Source organism: Struthio camelus, chromosome 15 (assembly GCF_040807025.1).
Source record: "Struthio camelus isolate bStrCam1 chromosome 15, bStrCam1.hap1, whole genome shotgun sequence".
Classification (NCBI taxonomy): Eukaryota; Metazoa; Chordata; class Aves; order Struthioniformes; family Struthionidae; genus Struthio; species Struthio camelus.
The window spans coordinates 17,714,810-17,734,125 of record NC_090956.1 but is presented as its reverse complement, the minus strand read 5'-3'; the positions used below and the strand labels follow the sequence as shown (position 1 = coordinate 17,734,125).

At 46.9% G+C, this 19,316-nt stretch overlaps 1 protein-coding gene across 7 annotated transcripts in view; it reads left to right on the top strand.

Annotated features, from left to right (window-relative positions):
* RAB11FIP3 (RAB11 family interacting protein 3) overlaps nt 1-19,316 on the top strand; it is an 89,434-nt gene that overhangs the window by 57,664 nt on the left and 12,454 nt on the right. For 4 of the 7 annotated variants that reach the window (XM_068908210.1, XM_009673899.2, XM_068908207.1 and 1 more), the window contains 5 exons: nt 1,139-1,326; nt 4,472-4,645; nt 9,032-9,166; nt 13,854-13,889; nt 17,707-17,800. In XM_068908210.1, the coding sequence (XP_068764311.1) occupies nt 1,139-1,326; nt 4,472-4,645; nt 9,032-9,166; nt 13,854-13,889; nt 17,707-17,800 (627 nt within the window). The remainder of the gene's footprint in view (nt 1-1,138; nt 1,327-4,471; nt 4,646-9,031; nt 9,167-13,853; nt 13,890-17,706; nt 17,801-19,316) is intronic. The other 3 variants (XM_068908211.1, XM_068908209.1, XM_068908208.1) reach the window with 1 other exon arrangement.

The following is a 19,316-nucleotide window of genomic DNA, read 5'->3' as shown; positions in this document are numbered from 1 at the left end:
CAGCGCTGGGATTGACTGGTCCCAGAATGATTGAGATCCCAGAGACAGAAATGGATAGATTTATTCTGAGCAGGCTGAGGTGCCCTGGGGAAATCCCATAGAGGCTGGAAAATGAATTGTTGCTTTTATTACTGCCATGAGCTGTTGCTTTAGGAGAGTATCTCTACTAGTAGGTCCCACAGCTCTCCTCCTGATATTTGAACGCTTCTGGGCACCATGTGTGTTCAGAGAGGACCGTCTCCATCCTGTGTAAGGAAAAGCAGGCAAGACTGAAGATAAATGACTTGCTGAGGGCTCACAGGCAGTGGTAAAACAGGGAGGAAAACTCAGCTCTTCTGTAGCTCGCAGTACAGGGTCTTAAAAAAACAACCCGTGCTTCCTCTCTAGACTGTGCTGCCTTGGTGAAGGTAACAGATGTTAGCAAAGTAGTGGGAAATATCCAAGATGCTGTTCCAGCTGAAATGTCATCATTCAAATGTTCTGAAGACGTGGGCTGGCAACCCAGCCTTTACAAATTAGATGTTGTAATAATGATTTATAAACCATTTTTTTTCTGTTGAGGGATGGATGATGTCCTCACATTACTATAGGAAGAAAGAAGCGCTTTAAGCGCTAAATGATAGCTCTGAATGGTGGTCCTGGTAGAGATTCCAGATTAGTAACTGTGTCCTCTTGACATGGAGTGGATGAAATAAATTTGTGACCAGAACTGCTGACTGAGGGTCAGAGGGTAATCTCTCCTGGACTTGACAAATCCATACTTGCTCTCGACAAAATCTCTATCTAAGCCTTATGTAGTATATCTTTATTTCTACAGTCTACTTTCCAAATACTGATCTTTCAAAGCATACGCGGTCTGCAGGTGACAAAGTGTGTCAGGAAGCCAAAGGGCGTGACAAAGCCAAGGTGGTTTTTGGCTGGCCGTGGCACAGGCAGCCGTTCCATGTAAATGGAGACAAAAGAGCATCCTGGACACAGCTTACAGCTCACGGTGTTATGAGGAGGTTGGATTTCTGCACTTAGAAATGAAATGCAGCAGTAATGAACTGGCCCATGCATGTTGTGTCCTGCTTTGCAGTGAACCCAAGTAGTTAATGTCTCCTGGGGTGGGTTTTTTTCCTCTTGTGTTTTATAACAGGCAAATGAGGTGACTGACAGTGCTTACATGGGCTCAGAGAGCACGTACAGCGAGTGTGAAACCTTCACGGATGAAGACACCAGCACACTAGTACATCACGAGATGCATGACGAAGTCGAAACAGACAGTGCCATCGATTCCACAGTGCATTCGGAGTTCACGGACCCTATCGAGGAGCCAGAGCATGGGTCAGTGGTACTTGCTGTTGGTGGCTGTGGGGCAAGGGTCCGGAGGAGGAGGAGAATTAAGTGTGGGGCAAGAAACGTAGCACATTGCAAGTAGATCACTGAGGGAGACGCATCCTGAGGATTTCTCTTCCCTCATCTTTGAGGGTTAAGCAAGCTGAATTCATCTTGATAAAAAACGGTTTGTTCTTAGTATTTATAATTTCGTGCAAGACCTAAATATATTTTCTTTAGAAATAATAATAATAATTAGATTGTACCATGTGTAGGTTTTTTTTTTTGAAGCTTGGTCTGGCCATATCTTTGAGCTAATCATTACTTGCCGTGGGAGAACTTCTGTTGCCTCATTATCATCTTTAACCTCCAAAGTAAGTACTCAGATGACTTAAACACCTGGAATATTTGCAGTCTTTAGTTTATCATTTAAGAGGCCAGAAGGGCAACATATAATTTTCAAGTCAGGAGTGGAACTCACCATATTCTTGTTTCTCCTAAACACGTGTGCACCCTTTGATGTGTAGCCACCTCTTGTAATAACCAGTTTTAATCTTTTGCCTGAAGCCCAGCAGTGTAAACTAAGAACTTCTTCCCTCAGTTCAGTGGGTATCTGAACCATTGCTGGCAGAGCTGCTCCTGAGCCCTCCTCGTTTCCTAGATGTTGCTGGGAAAGCTGTTTTGGGGATGAAACAGGGATGCTAAGAAGGCAGCAAGGCAGGGAAGGGAAGTAGTAACTTTATTACCCCGGCCTGGTGCTCTGCTTTATATTCCCCTTTGCTTTCAGAAAGCAACAGGCTTTTTGTGGCTTCCCTCTCACCCTAAAAGCACATCTAGGGACATGAGAGTGCTTGCTCTTAGGGTGCTGGATTAGAGCAGAAATGAGATTAGCTGGCTCTGCTCTCTTTGCTCAAGTGCATTCAGCTCGGTGACAGTTAAATCGGAGCATATAATCAGTGCCTGAGCTCTGAGACGGCTGCACGGAGTGTATTTGGAGGGGCCGCAGCAGCCTGAATGCGCTCTCGTCCTCGTGGGGAAATGACGTGCCTCGGAATCACCCGCCTGTAGGTACAAAATACTTTGCTTGGGAATTTTTTAATATTAAGTTATCTTTGAGGCTTTCCTCATCCCTCCCAGTAGGGGCAGGCTTGGGAAGGTCAGGAGTCCTTCAGGTGCTCTGTTGAAATGCTGTCTACTGCTGGGCGTCCTAGAGGTGCGCAAGTTTGAGGTAGCCAAATAAGGCAGAAATTCCTTTGAACTTGGTCTTTTGCTTTAAAGGTTGGAAGGCTTGAGGCTGAAGACTCTAGAAATCTGTTCCCAAGAAGTTGTAAGGCTGTTTTTGGTGCCTTCGAACCCCTGGCAGGGTAGCAGTTGGGCACCTCTAATGTTCAGAGCTCTTCCAGGGAGCAGTCTGTGAGTAAAACCCCACCTGCATAACTGGACTGAATCAAAGCTTGGACACTGAACACTGGTTTTCAGCAGCTATTAAAACTCAACATACCTGAAATGTTAGGAGCTTTAGTGGATATTTAGGCTGCTTATAGTAAAGATTAGCTGGGCTCTAGATCTTGAAACTGATAAAGCCACCAATAGGTATATGTGAAGTACTGGGTGCCTGAAGCATCGCTGGCTCACGGATCCCATTCGTGCCTGGTCGCATCTGCTTCGATAAGGTGCTTGTCAAATCAGAGCCCCATAGTTAGAGATTTGGGGTTGGGTTTTGCTTGCCTGAGTTAAAAATTCCACCCCCTCCCTTCTATTTCTGGGAAATTTTCTGATATTTCTTAAAACGGTCTGATGGGTGAAGTGTCTGACTCACTGCTTGGGAGATTCAGTTTCTGACAGATCTCGTTACAGAAATAACAGGACTTCTCAAGCTGTTAGGAAGATGTGCCGATGCCCACAGGCTGGAAAGGACTTAGCTGCTGTTTTGTCTTGGGGGTTGATGTGTTTTTGTTAGTGGGCAAATCCTTCAGATGTTGCAGATTTTTGTCGTAAATGGCTTATTTGTAATCTTTTCTCTTTTGGATTTAATACAACAAGTGTTGTTGTACCTCCTCCCTGGTTTTCCTCTCCTGACAAATGGATGAAGGTGGAGGTGTGTCCTGAAATAGCAGGTTTTACTTTTTCCTTTTCCTAGCATTGAATGTTAGAGAGGAGAATGGTGTTAATTCCCCCACCCCAAACACACCTATGTGGCTCATGCACATGGGCTTGCTTGTGGATAAGCCAGGGTTGTTTCACAGCTTGGTCCTTACAAATTGCACCTGCACCCTACCAATGTCATTTTAAAAACTCTGCGATCCTGGCTAAGAAGATCTTCTGATAGTGGGTGCACATTGCCGTAATGAGCTTCTTTTGTATAACACTGCTCACTTTAAAAGGTACTTTCAAAAATGACGACTTCTGTAAGGACAGTTGTGCCCCCTCTAAAGCAAGGGAAATCTCAGACTCTGTGCCAGGTGTGTTGGGTGTTTAGACTTAATGCAGTACGGGCTTGTGGCTCCAGTGTTCAAAAATGCATGAAAAAGCATCAGTTCTAGATTGTTATGACTGCATAAGACGTTTTCCCAGAAGAAGCTGAGGAAAAGGCTCCTTTGTACTGCTAGGAGGCTGTGCTGGTGTTGGGAACGGCAACCTCCCGCAAACAGCCAGATTTGTGTCACCAGGGGGTTACAGTGCTAAACCCCGGTACTGGGCTCTTGATAGGATTACACAGTGCTCGGTGAATGCGAGCCTGGCATGTAGGCTGGCTGTGTAACTCTAAACACGTTTAGCGTGTGTTCGACACACGATGAGCTCTTTCTCCGCCCTGGTTTTGGTTGAGCCTGTGCCATGCAAGGGCTTGCCAACAACCCTGGATGTTGTCCTGCCAGTCTGACTACCCCAAATACTACGCTGTAGTTGCCAGGGGAGCTTGTGTGAAAAAGCACTGGTTTGGTTTGGAAAAACTTGCTGCAAACTTTCATGTGGTACCTGGGCTGCCTGTTCAGTGTGAGAGGCACAGGGTGAGTTGCACTGCAAAGGAGAGCTTGCCCTGCCTACTGAAACGGCAGCTGATGGTAAATGTCACTTTAGAAAAGGGTTTAACATGTACAATTGGAAAGGCTGCTGCTGTGGCCACCCGTTAACGCCTTTCTCTTTGCTCCCGCAGGTCCCATCCGCACGACCTCCCCCTGGGCTCCGACCTCAGCCACTCCATCGTTACAGTAATTAGTGGAGAGGAGCACTTTGAGGATTATGGAGAAGGGAATGAAGCGGATTTGTTCTCGGACAGCTTGTGTAATGGGGAAAGCAGCTTTAATAGCTCCTCTTTCCTCTCTCCCAGGTAATGCTCAGCACAGCATTGGCACTGTTTTGACTGATTTCCCTTGCTTAGTGTCTTCACCCTAGGGTTTGTGTGTGTGAGTTGTTTCCTTTGGGTTTGCACCTAACTTGGCCTGCAAGAGGGGGGTTCCTGGCAAAGCTTGGATACAAAGGGTTAATCAGCTCTGAAGTGGAAGAGAGCTGCCTCCCTCAATCTTTCATTTCCCTGGACAGTTCCTGTCTTCCCATCCAGAGGCACTCATGTCTCCAGCAGCAGTTGAAGAATAGTCTGAATTTCACGTGCATCCGGGACAACATTGTGTTTCCTCTCCTCTTAGGGCTGTGACTCTTGTCAGAACTTCTGATAGAGAAAACTGCCTACAACTTTATTCCTGATCCTGTTGGATGACAGCTACTTCCTTTCTCTTCCTAAGCCTGCATTTTTGACTTTGGTATGATGCTCGGCTGGATTTGCACAAGCTGGTGCAGCCTGCCTTCTCCAGGCAGGCTGAAGGGATGCTTGGAGTAGGAAGGAGGCTATAGCGTTTCCTGCAGGCCTTGCATTAAGGCCTGAAACCCTGCAAAAGTTGGTTTTGAGCCTGTGCAGGGTGGACTGAAGAGGTAGCGTGACTACAAACCAGTCATTGCTTCTTTAGGAAAAAAGTAAAAGCTGAAATGATCATTCACTACCGCAGCCCTAAAAGTCTCCGTGATGACAGGCAACGTGATGGAGGATACGTGTGTCCATCAGGCAATGAGTGTCCGTGTCAGGCGTGGTTCCTGACAGCCACATGCTTATGCTGGGGAAGAGAAGAACATACTTTTTTTCCTTTAGGATGATACCGCCTACAGCAGCGCTACGGAAGGAACGTGGTCGGGACTTTCTACGGCACTATAAACCTGCCGTAATTTTTTTTTTTTTTTTTTTTTTTTTTTGCTGTCTACCTATTTTTTAGCAGATTCCTAAAGCTCTTTGCAGAACTCTGGCAGTTCTGGTTTGACAGAGCCAAGAAGAACTGTTGTGAAATCCATGCCCATGTGTTTTGCCCCACAGGTCAGGATTATCTTTCTTTTTTCCTGGTGGGGTAGCAATTTTGAAGATCTTAATTAAACCTGCAATAGAAAACTGTTGCTGTTATTGCAGTAAAGCATAACTAACTCATTGCCTCAGAAAACCAGTGCTCCAGCTCCCAATGTGAAGGGACACTTCACTCATATATACTTGTCCTCCCGTCAGACTGTAGGGAAAGGGATGCTGGAGACAGTTGCCGTGCTGGGAAGTACTCTCAGATAAAAACCTTTCTTGATGTTTGTTTGGAGTTGCTTCTTAAGTGTGGGCCTCCAGCCTAGTCCGGAAGGCTCCTGGCAACAAAATAATCAGCTAAATAGCTTTGTAATCAGCTAAACTTTGTATTTAGTATCAGTTCTGAGCTCCCTAGTTACATACACTCACAGTTTTGAAACAAATTCTGCTCTGCCAGGGTGCACTCTTCCCTGTTCCACTCTGTCTTCTCCATAAGCTTGTGCTCTGCAGCCTCTTTGCTCTGTTGGAAGAGGCTTACTCAACGTGTGGCTCTACACTTGCTAATAGACGGATTGCAACTGTACTGGATGCTGTTTCCCTCTCAGGCCTGGGGTGAGGTAGCACCACCCTAGTAACATTTGCAGTAGCTCTCTGCATTTCTCTGACTTGAGAGCTAATGACTTTTGCATATCTCCTCATATATTCTTGATGGATGTGCCAAGACCTTACCGCTGGGGCTTGCTGGGAAGGCAGACTGCAGAGAAAGCCCTGCAAAACCTTGAGAGTAAAGAAAGTTGTTCCGTTTGAGGTAGAGAATTTCCTCCTGCCTTTCGCGTCCAGTCCTTACCTTGGACTATCTTAGCGGACTTAAAGTTCCTTAGCTGATATTTCTCCCAAGAACGTGTGTTTTTCTGAACAGAGCCCTGCCTCCCCAGTGCATTTAAACATAGTGCAACATTGTGAAGAACCACAGAAAATCAGTGGTTTAGACTGAATTCTTTTTTGCTGAGGTCTGAATACAAGGAACAGTTTCACTTGTAAATGGTCATATCGGCGAACACCGCTTCCACATCTACATGGGAAGAAGGTCAACAAAGTTTCCTGCTGCAGCTCCAGAAGATCTTCATGAGAGGACTGATATGAAAACCAGGAACCTTAAGGGAGCACTATGGGGTACTGCATCTTCCTATTTAGTCCTTGGATGTACGTTTGTGATTCCTCCTCTTGGTTTACAACTCTTCCTTGGTATGTTCATACACTCACAGAGGAGCGTCTCTGCAACACTAGGTGAGAAATGAATGGCAAATGCAAGTAAAAGCTCCTCGCACGTACCCGTCTTCAGCTGTCAACACACTGCCTGCTTGTCAGCACTGAATGAACTGTAGGAGACCAACCTTACTCCATGGGATGGAGGAAGGAGGCAGCACGATCACATACGGTGTGGAGTATAGCAGTTTGCCACAAGTGGTATGGGGGGATGCCCTGTGGCATAGCACGGTTAAGTTTTCCGCTGCTCAACTGGCAAACAGCCAACACGGCCAGCGGCCGAGTATACTTGTATGCACTTGAAAAGTTGAGTTTGGCCTGTGGATTCTCTTATGCGCTTCTTGACTAATGACTTTTCCTGCCTTTGTTACTGCTTGTTAGATGAGAGTTTGCACATCTCATAGCGATGCACCCACTCAAGCAAACTGTTTCTGCCTTCTGGGAGTATGATGGACTAGCTGCAGTGAGGAGTACTCACTAAACGGGGCTCACATGAAGCTAAATCTGGAGTCAGACCCCAGAAAAAGGCATGTTCCTTCTTCCGGACACCACAAAGCTGCTGTCAACCCTTTCCCTGTGTCAAACCTGAGCAACTGAAGTGACTGCTGGTGGATAACGATTTTCCTGAGATCAAACCTACCCTAGAGGGTTTTTCAAATTTTTCCCAAGCATGGAAAGAGATGAGGAATTCAGTATTTAATAACATCTGTTTACCTGTAAGGGGGCTAGGAAATACTGTACAGAACGGCACAAACTCACGGGCCTGCCCCAGGGGTGGCTGGGCTGCTGACCCTCCCTAGTAAAGCCGGGGGAGGGGTAATGCAAAGGTGCTGAGCTTGGACATCCCTCCTGGGGGTCCCATGGGTGTCATAGGCGCCCAGTCTCTCCCGGGACCAGGCCTTGCCAGTGTGGATCTGTATCATGGGGTTGGCCAGCCCTTTCAGGTGCCTTTTGGTTTTAAGCTTGTTTGTGTCTGCTCACACCTTTGCCTGTCTATCTTATCAAACTGCTTTATTTTTTCACTATTAACCTTACTTTGATTAAAGTCTGTGGCTTCCAGAAGCGTGTTTCCCAGCAGAAAGGATTTGTGGCATATGTTTGGCCCTAAGGAATAGAAACTCTTTGCTGTTCAGTATCTCTTGACCAAATAATTGACCAAGTTGTGCTGGTTGGGGAAAACTGCTCCTGAGTTTGCCAAGTGCCCATGACTGCCTGAGCAGCTTGCTTTCCATGTGAGCAGCTGAAACTGGAAAGCCAATAGGACATACTAATTAGTAAGGCAATTTAAGTCCTGTAAAACTTCATGTACCCCTACCAAGCTATGAACTTTAGTCTCTCTCTTCCATAACAGCAGGGCTGAGTTGCCTTGTGAGAGTCCATGTGCTTCACTTTGTAAAAGAAATGACAGAAGTTGAATATTACCCACCTTTTGATGAGTTCAGCTTCAAAGAGCAGCTCTTTGAAATGAAAATCTGATTCTCTGGTGTGCATTACAAGCAGCAGCACTATGGCAACACAACTGCTCTACTTTTAAAACATTCCCACTGGTAAACGGTGTGACTGACCAAAGACATTTGGCTCCCAAACTCTCTGCTGTGAGCAGCAGTGTGTCAATTCAGTCTGCATTTGACAGTGCGAACCGGGAAAAGCCCTTGGGCCACTTGAGACAGGTTGCTTGGAAAATGACAGCTAGTAAACATTGTAGGTACATAGATGTATGCTTTGCACAAACCTAATGTCCCCGGGCTCTCGGAGGATGTTCCACAAGGGCAGGCTGGCCCATGGATCTGGATACATGGGCCAAATTCATCAGCTGCAAAAAAATTCATTCAGTTGCAAATCTCCGCAACTTTCGTGGGAAGGGAGTAATGACAGTCCGGCTAACTTATAACAGCTCCATATTGACTGGTGTCGTGCTTCTAAAAGTTCATTGATGTTTGAGCAGGAAGGTAACCCGATCTACCCTGAAATTTTTAATTGCAAGTCTTGCATGTTGTACAAAAAGCTCCCCTGCCCGGAGATCCTCCCTTTTGAATGTGCACTTAGCTTGTGGAAGCCACAGACAAAATCAGGTTAGTCTGTTCTGTCCTGTTAAACTGACACTTGTGATTTCTCTAGCACCAATCCGCTCGCTGCGAAACTGCACAGCATTATCGCAGATGAAGCATTTGAGTTTTACTGTAGCCAGTGCCACAAACAAATCAACCGCCTTGAGGATCTTTCTGCTCGCCTGAATGATCTTGAAATGAATAGGTAATTGATCTTGTGCCTGGCAATCTGAGCGTCTGGAATGATATGCTTGAGAAGGGAAGGCTCTCATTGTCTGGCTGAGCTTTCCTTGGCCGCCGCGTTGCTTGGTTACCCTTTGTGAAAGGGGATGAGTTTCACTGCACTGAGTGAGCCTCTCCAGGTGGTAAAGTCCACAATAACATTATGGAGGGCAGGCAGAAGTTTCATTTAATCCAAACCGTGGAAGCTAACAGACAATGGGAATCTCTCGTTCTGCTCTAATCAATCTCTTTGCATGTCCTGTTGAGTGTTATGTGAATGCAGCACTTCACCACGCTCTGAGTAATGGAGTCCTTAAGACAGAATTTGAAGTCTTAAGCTGGTCGTGTACAGTATTTCTGTCACCAAGGAAATGTGTACCTGGTCTTTTGGCTGGCCATAAACAACGGAGAAGCATACCTGAGTTGCTGATTCAGATCAGAAGGGCAGGTGCAGCCTTTCCTCCCACTGCAGCAGTAACTTGGAAACATCAGCTTGCTCTCTAGGACTTGGGATCTTTTCTGTAGACACTCAAAGTTGCAGCAGTAAAAAACTCATTTCAGCTGGCTTAATTAGGTGCCTGTCTGCCTATATATCTACCAGTGTAGCTATACTGGTAAATGCTGGGGCCTTTGCATAGCAACCTTATAGTGGACTTTTAAAATATAACTTTGAGCTCTACCAGCCAGCAGTTTGACTTGCTGATTTCACAAGTGCAGAGGGATTTCTATTCGTCTCTTCTAACCTGTTTGCAATCTGCTGGGTAGAAGGGTAGCAGGACTAATGTTAGTGATGAACATTCTTCTTGCATCCACTGTGCTCTTTCAAGCTCAGTTTTTGGTCTATATCTGTCTTGTATAGGACAGCATGAAATGAGAATTCTCCTGTGCTATAGCTACAGAAATGGAGCTGGAAGACAAATAGGAACTTGCCCTTAAGGCTTGTTTGTGGAAAAAAGTGCTTCTCTGTCTCTTTCTTTCTCAGACGAATGTTTGCCTTTGTTATGAGCCTCTAAGGGAGGCCTTGAAGATTAGTAGCTCAGGTTATACAAATAACGAGGATAATGCGGGACTTCCCTGAGCGTGCCAACAGCCCCACTCTGTCCCAGACTTTCTCCACCGAATCTACATTCACAGCTGAAGTAACACCCCCTGAGCCCTCCTCGTCAAGGATGGGATTACCAGAGGAGACTTCCCAATCCCATGGTGTGTCTATGGGAAGGCCAAAGGTTTTGACTTCTTGGAGGAGCTGTTTCTTCCCTACCTTTGCTCCAGGGAGATCTGTGTCACTATTTGGTGCAAACCAGGCTGTTTCGCATTTAACATGTGCCCTTTGGGCTTATGGCAAGTAGATGTGTTTCTTCCATCTGTGTTCGGGATTTCCTATGTGCAAATTTGCTGTTGTTCCTGCAAAGTATGTTAGCTTATCTAACTTTCTAAATTGCTAAGAGGAAACCTGGGCTTGGTGCAAGTGTAACTAGTGTTTTGAAGTCACATAAGTACCTCTTAAAATGCAGAAGCCTCTGGGACCTATCTCAAAACAGCTTTAGTGTGTATTGTTGACTGTATGGTCATGATGTATTGCTGACTCTGCCTGTCTTGCTGCCATGACCTAGATTTCAGCTTCTTGCTCCACAGTTCTACTTGATCTGAAGACTAAACCAACAAAAAGAAGACACTTGCAGGAGGTGTCTCTCTTGAGTAATACTTACTTTACTCTCAGCTTGTTGTTTAAGCCGCCGTTTTCCCATGCAGATTTGGCATCTGACAGAAGCGAGGTGCCAAGCTTGGCCTGAGCACAGTGATGCCATTGGGAGTTTTGCTTACAGAAGTTCTCTGGAGCTGGGAAAAGCCTTTGTGGTTGTGGACAAGAGACGCAGCAGATGTGGCTGAAAAACGTCCACAGCTTGGGAATGCTCCCTCCAGAGAGGAAATAGAGGGTATCTGAAAGATTGATAAAGAGTGAAACACACAACCTTTTCCCAGGAAGGGTTATCTATCTTGATGCGAGCCTCTGGCCCAGCAAGAGGGAAGACTACAAATTTCCAGGAGCTCCTCTCAGACATGAAGAGGTGAAATGGGGATTGCAGGAGCCATGTCAAGCTCTGGGCTCACCAGAATGAGGGCTATCCAGCGCGCAAGCTGCATCCCGGTGAGAGCAGCAAGAAGGGCTACTGGCCCAGCAGGAGTTGGGCCAGCCATATTTTGGAGGAAGATAGTAAGTGAGGCTAATGACAGCTTGCTGCTCTTCATATTGCACAGGATGAGTGGGAACAGTGGTGAAAGGAGCTGATGAAAAGTGGAAGCCTCAAGAACGTAAAGAGGTAGGACTGCCAAAAACAGATTGTTTTGGACTGAGTGCCTAGTCCTCCAGCATAGCCCATCGGTTTGTGCAAAACCAGGGAAGAGCTGCAAACCAGGAGCCAGTGGGTAAGTGGCACCCATAACTGACCTGATGGAAGTTGAATTTCCTGCATTTTCTGCACTGAAAGCAGATGAGAGGTACCCTGTACCGAAGCAGCACTCAGGACGTGACAGGATCTATTGTTTGCTGCCAACATCACTAGCAACGTGAAGTCCACAACGCAGGGGACAGAGGTCCTAGACCGCCGGCTAAGAGAGCAGCAGAAATGGGACCAAAACCTGGACAAAGCAGCCTTGCATCAGGCCTGGGAAGCTGCCAAGCTCTGGGGGTGAATCCTGGAGACAACCACTCCACAGCATACTAGCAGTTGTGGGCTCACCAGAGCCCAAGTTGCCACCATGTAACATCCTCACTCTTAAAAGCTTTGACTTATGTTATCAGTGCTTTGTGCATGGAAGAAAGTGAGAAGACAAGGGAGGAGCAATGGCCCAAGCTCTGGTAAGCGTGCCTCTTTCCGGTGCTGGAAACCCTCAAGGGAGCTGGTGCTGAGCTGCAAACTCCCGAAGTCGGACTGAAGCCTGGCCCTGGTCTGGCATGGGGCAACGGCTGCCCCGAGCCCGCTCCGCAGGAAAGCGGGGAAGGACTCGGCAGGGAATCTGGGAGGAAGCAGTTTTGTGAAAGTATATTTGGTTATGGCGAGCTTGAACCAGAGGCTACATGTTGCACCCTCTCGTGAGATGCATCTGAAGGTGCGGCACTGGTTTCTGATAAGTTGCAGATAAAAACAACTTATTTTTCCTCTCTGGTACTAAGGACATACGTGACTTCTTACAATTGCTGGCAAAAACAGGGGCCCGACCTTCCTCCCTGGGAAGGAGTACGCGGAGCGTCCTTGAAGCCTGGCCAACAGGGATTCCTGCCCTCCTTAGAAGTCTCAGTTTTGAGGATGCACTTTTGACACAAGGACTAGTAACCTTGACAACAATCTGTGGCCGGGCATTGTTTCCCAGGAGCTGTTCTTTAAAGAAACTTATCCTGAGCTATTTTTAATTCCTCCTTCTAAGAACTCATGTAACTGTTGCATTTCTGTAGTCAGAAACGAACTCTCAGGTGGTCTCTGAGTGATGTGAGAGTGCAGTCTTTTCTTTTATTTTTTTCTTTTACTGAGCTAAGAATCCAGCAACGTGATTACCGCTTCTTGACTTGGGCTTGTTTTCTGTTTGCTGTTGTAATTTAGTGATGGTATTGTATCAATAGTGGCTCCAAGTGGCATCTACTTGACAGTAGTGCGTGCTTGGGTAGAAGTTGAGGCATGAGACTGACACGCGTCAGTCACAGCTTGCTTTGGAGTGACTAGAAGGAGCATCTTGCGAGCAGACGTTTCTGAATAAGGCCCGTTTCCCAGCGGAGGAAACCTGCAGCCACTGCTGTCCCTCCTTGCTGATAGCTGAGTCGTAGGGGCAGGATAATGCCGACCTTCACTGTTCGTGCCACGTGTCATATCGAGTGTTAGCTAAACCGTAACCTTTGTGGTTCAGTAATAGCTAGCTAGGTCATATACAGAGTCATGATCTCGGTCAGTAATCTGTGCAGAAGAGAGCTTACGCCTATCTCTGGTAACGATAAGGGTGACCTTGCTCCAAATCCAGAAAGAGACACAGATCGACGGCCCCTAAAATCTTTGAGTTACGAGCAACCAGCCGTTCTCTGGTGATCCAGAGCCAAATATGGTTCAGTGAGAATAATCTGGGACAAGTGCAAAGCAGGCAGCATGCAAACCAAGGGAAATACTGATTGAGATGGGGAGCGGGAAGTAAATCATTCCCAACAGCACCTGCGAAGGGACCCTCCTCAAAGGGCAGCAGGGAAGGGAGGGTTTGGAGAGTGCTGAAGCTGGGTTCCCTGTGCAGAGCTGTCAGGTGCATCGCGAGCAGTTCAGGCTGCAGTCACCGTGGAACTGGGCTGAAGCCCACCAAACCCACGTCTATTATTAGCACTCTCCTTGGGGATCAGCTTTCGGGACTGGAATCAGCCAGTCGCGAGAGGAAACCATTGCTGGAGTTGGTGAGATTTCTGCAGCGTTATTTTATTCAGTTCGTTATCAAAACATTTTTAAATATGTGAGCAGTTTCATCACCTGCTTTTTAATGTGGATTGCTTCAGCTGTGCTGGCCGTGCATGTTGTGTGTGTGTGCACTGTGCTGTGATAGCAAAGGATGTGCCCCATAGTGTTCTCAGTTTCCTGTTTCCCTTGCTCTTCACTGTCTGTTTTCCTAACTCTTTCCTGTTTTTTTGGTTCACTTCACAGTCCAAATAAGAGACTCTCAAGCAAGAAGGTAGCAAGGTAAGCTCACATTTGTGTTACTGCTTTGCTGAGAAATGTGCCTGTGTGAGCTGCCAGGCCTGCGGAAGGCTATCGGAATAGCTTCACGGTGTTTTACTTCTGGACACGTCGCATGCTCCCGGGGAAAAGCAGGGTTTAAGTCGGATGTATTTCCTAACAGACTTCTTTTAAAAGGAGATTTCTCATTTGTGCTTGCTGCTGGAGGCTGGCTTCAACTTGATTTCTTTTGGAACAAACCGAGGGGTGCTTCTTCCCCTCTATCCTGCACGCACCCTAGCAGGGGGCATGTGGAGCGGGGAGGGGGCCACTCAACGAGCCCGTCCCTCTCGGATGCCCTTGCTGGGCTCTCTCCTCTCCGGTGTTGCGGCGGTAAAGCTTTGGAGACTCTAAAGGGCTGGACTGGTCAGTGCTACCAGTCGGAGGGATTCTTCTAGCACCCCAATACCGCCAGCTCTCTAAGCCAGCTGCCTGGGCTGCGGTTTGCTTCGCTGAGCTCTGCGCAGTGCTCCCCAGCGCCTCGCTGTGTTTCGGCATCAGGCAGGGGCTTTTAAGAGTTCCGGGGGGGAACCTTGTGTTGGCTCCGAGTCACTGGGGTAGAGGGTCCACGGTGTCTTGATGAAACCTGGTGTCCATCTTTTCTTTCCTGCCCTCGCGATCCCTCCTCGTTCTCTTGGCATTGGGCTTTAGGAATATGTTGAGGCTTATGGTAGCTGCCCAGCCCACCTCTTCTGCCCTGCTCGCGATGGCTGCTGTCTTCCGAGTTCTCCGGCTTTCTCTCTGCTTGTTGCCAAGCTGGGGAGGAGTGTTTCGGAGAAATAGGCAGCTCTCTTGAATAGCACTTGGCGTAGCCGCGCTCCCTCCAGAAGCGTGTGTGCTCTCTCGCTTTGGCAGCTCAGTCAATCTCTGGAGCAAGGTCCAGGAAAGCTCCCCCACCCCGACCCCAGCACTCCCTTCGGTCCCTGCAAGTCGTGCACAAGGACAGCTGAGCTTCTGCACTAAACTGAGCAGGTTCTTTAAACCTCCCTCCAACTATTCTCTCACCTTTCCCTTTTTAATTTTTCCTGTGGTCAGCAAGTCTCCCTTGGCACAATTTCCCATCCTGGAAAGGAAGTGGGTCTTGTATTGAATTTCCTAGTTCTGGTCCTCTCACTTTCAAGATCTTTGTTAAAAGCACAAGCGGGAAAGAAGGTTGAATGGAGCAGCCTGTTTCTAGGCTTCCTGTTTTAGGACTAGCTTTTGTCCTTTGCCTTCATATTGCTTGAGCTTTATTGCCCCCTTGCTAAGGCACTTGGTGGAGCAGGAGTTGTCCACAGATGAAGACAACTGAGGACTTTTCACTTAGAATCAAGCTGGCCTCTTACTCTTAGTTTCTTGCATTTAAAAGTCCATTTCCTCTGAAGCTCACAAGTAGCAAGTTTCTGTGTGCAGGAGCTCCTGCAGTGAGTAGCTCTGCCAAGGTCCATCTGCCTGTTCTGGGAGATGCTGCTGGTTTTTCCTTGTATGCTCAGCAGGAAGCATAGTCATGTCCAGGGACAGATGGTTCATTCTGACTGGATGTAGCTGCTTCTCTGGCACAGCAAATTTGGGGAGGATTTCAGTTAAACTTCTGGGAATAAAACTGCCCTCTCCATGGGGGATTGGGCCTTGTCCCTCTTCATTTGCAGGCTGCTGCCCTAGCAGCACTGCCCTTTCCATGGCTGAGGCTTCTCAAACCGCCTGTGGCAGCAAGGCAGGTGAATGAGGAAAGCCCCAAGAAGCTATGTCCTGCGTTGTGTTTCCACATAGCACTCAAAGCACTTACGGGTCAGTTGTCAGTATTTAAGGATCAGATTAAGAATTAGGATGCTGCTTTCGCAGCGGAGATTGACTTCAGGGATTCCACTTGGCTCCCACTCTCTGGCGACTCTAATTCAGGGAGTTAGAATTTACATACAGCTTCTGTTACCGCTTTCTGGTTTTGCATACAGCCTCCTTTCTGCCCTTCTGGCTTGGGAGCCGCTGCCTTTAACGAATGCCAGTTCAGGTAACCCAACAGCTTGCGAGGGCTACGAGTAGTACGTTCGCTGTATGAGCTGGTTCTGTGCCGAGAAATGTCTCGGCCAGAAATCCCGCTGGGCTACAGTTTCATGGGTCAAGCTGCAGTAAAAGGGTTATGTATTTGATTTTCCCTGGGACTTGTGGGCAAATGTCAGTTAATTTGGGAGCAGTCAAATTTGGTTTGTGACAGTGACAAAGGTAACAAGGTTTTGCTACAGAGTAGAGCCAGATCTTCACGATCAGCCAAAAGAACAGTCTTTGCAGATACTGTAATTAGGGAATAATACCAAATGTTTGCTTTTAAGAACTTGACTCGACTTTGGTAAGGGCTCTTCCCTAACTTTTGTTATCAGTGTTCTACTTTTGCCAAAAACCCTCAGCTGCTTAGGCCTTATTGTTCTTGGTATGGCCTAGAATGGTAATTGTTCCCGAGCCTTTAAACCCTAAATATATACTCAAGGTAAGGATGCAAAATAAACCTGGTACCCCAGCTGTGGTCTCTTTGGTTAATGCCAATTATGCTTCATGAGTGTTTGCATCAGCACATTGTGCAGGAGGAATACAGAGGAACAGAATATATGAATATATAGAATATATTCATAGGATAATTTAGGGTAGAAGGGACCTCTGTAGTTCTCTAGATCGCTTCCCCGTGTGATAGGGATGCCAGAACAGGGCAAGATTCATCTGCAATATCTTCCCTCCCAGGGAGGGGAGAGGTTTAACTGAACTGGTGAGCACAGTTGGCCTAAGACAGACCCATCTTCGTCACGAAACTTGAATGAGTTGAACCGGTTGCTGGCAGTCCTCAGATACGTGTTTCCCCTTGCGAGAAAAAATGCCACTGATCCTCAGCAGGCTGTTCATCCAAGCGCTCGAGAGCACAGACTGTGGTGTAAGCCACGCTACTGAAGTCACTGGCTAGTATTGGAAACTAGATTTTTCTCCAGGCAGCATCTATCTAAAGTTCACAGAGCTGGAATATAATAACCACTCACTGTAGCAATGGTCACTTCATTTGCCATGCAAAGATGAAGCTTATCTTCAATGATAATATGAGAATTAAGAGCTGATGAAGCGCTCCACAGAGCACTGAGCTGTGTCCTTTGGATCAAAACAAAGCCATGTGGGCAGGGATGTTGCAAGCCCTTGCTAATCATTAGCTTGTTCTCAGCTTTTGCAGCTGGTGGTGGGAGGTGGGTTGGGGTATTTCACAACAAGTTCAGGGTTTTTTCGCTTCCCTCTTCCCCTTGCACCCCCTGCCCCTGGTTCTCTTTTTTAGCGTTATTGGTGTCTAGAGCAGAGTCCTTTTGTCCTTTGCTGGATAACACAGCCTTAGTAAGTTCTTAGTAAAGAAAGGGAGCGGAGAGAGTGAGCTCTTATCTTTTCTTATTCCAAAGAGCAAGAACAAGCGATCATAGCATGAAGTCCCAACAGTACTTGCCTGCTTCTGTGTTTTGCTTGCTGGGCAAGTTCATTCAGCTAGTAGGCAGCCACCGATTCAGTCCTGTGGTCCAGGAGCCCTGAGGTGGTAACTTTACCTGTTGGAGCCTGGCTTAATGAAAAGGACCATTGCGTTGTGAGGGGCCAAACCTCCGGGTTCCTTTGCTTATGAAAGTTGTAGCCCAAGAAAGAGCGGTGCTATCAAATCTCATTGGAAGAGGAGGCAGGAGAGGATCGTACTCTGTGATAGTAATTGTCATCTTAAATCACTGTGTTCTGCAATGCTCTCCCTAATGTTTGTGTTGCTGTGGGTTGGGGTGGTTTGTCTCTGTTATAGACAGCTGCATCAGACAGGCACGCTGTCTGTGGGTGTGATGGAGGAGTCTTACCGGGATACTCTGGACTGTACAGAAGAGGACATCACAGACAAGGTAAGCGTGACGGTGTCCATACTGTTCTGGAGCATGTAGTTCATGGCTTGCAATACCTTGAGATCCCCAGGCAAGAGCTGTATTAAAGCTTCTCTTACTGCACAGCTGACACAGGGTGGATCAGTGCTGGTGAGATATATGAAGCCCTCTGAATTGAAGGGGGATGGAAAATGAGAGCCCTCTGAGTTGAATTGTGGAGTTAACTGTGGCGGGTGGGGGAGTCTAATTGGTGTCTTCTCACTGGGAGTGAAGGTTCGCTGCCCAGCTGGCCAATGACCCTGTGCTGTAGCTTGACATTGATTCCCCTCCAACTTCTGAGTGGTGCCTGTGCTGGGTGGTGTCTCTGTTATGGCAGGGAGCAGAGAAGGAAGAGTCCTAATCACGGCCAAAGCCATTGAGGTGCCACCAACGTGTGCCTGGAGAAAAAAGGTGTGGCTGTTTCCAGAGCAACACTGAAAGAATACTATTTTCACTTCTGCTTTGCATCTCGTAATAAATTGTTGTCAAATTCCGCTTCTCTGAGATGAGCGAAGTCATCTGATTTGAAACAAAGTCTTCCTTTCCTTTCCTTGGTTGTCTCTTGCTACTGCTCATCCTGCCATGAGGATATAAAGCTGCCTGTGTGCTGTTCCTGTTCAGTTTTACAGGGGAGTTATGAGCAAAGGATTATAGGGCAAGCTGTGAGCTGGGCAGGAGGACAAGAAAGCTTTTGTTCAATCACCACTAGCTAAAAATAGCTAAGGAAAAGTCGAAAAGTTAAAGATGAGGTGAATTGTGACTTGTGTAAACATTTGCTGCAGTCATGAAACTCTTTCAAAATGGCTTTTTAAATCTATAATCATGAATAGAGAACTGCATGGAACAGAGGTGCGGAAGAGAAGACACATATGTTTGACTGCACGCTGGTATAATTATAATGCATAGAAAACCTTTTAAGAAAAAAAAAAATCAACCTTTTTCCGAGCCAGAACATTGGATAGAAACCTAACGCTCTAAACCTAACATGCCTGAACAGAGCCTCCAGGTATCTGTCTCTGGACACTGCGCGTACGGTAGTTCCAGTAAAGACTTTATGTCTTTGGGGTTGGTCTCTGTGTGTGTGTGTGCGTGGTGGGTTTTTTGTTTTTTTTTGTTTTGTTTTCTTCTAAATACACTTGAATGTAATTTACCCTTCCCGCTGAAGTGACGGGAATTCTGTGGTTTGGGTTTTGCAAACATGCTTCTAGTTGTCTCTTGTCATTGCTGCTGTTCCTTTCTCAGTACAAATTAGATTTTGGGACCACGTACCCTTTTCTTTTAGGGTTCCCCACAACGTGCACACATGCACTTCCAGCTTGGATGTGAAATATAGTGGCACTCCTGGCCCCCTTTGCTCTTCTACAGTGTGCAGCACTGCAGGAAAGTGACTGAAAATGCAAGAACAACTGAAATAAAACACGTGCAGCTACAGATAGGAAATACTAATCTCTGATCCTTTCCCACAAACTAGCATGGTTTCCTAGTACATGTTTTATTT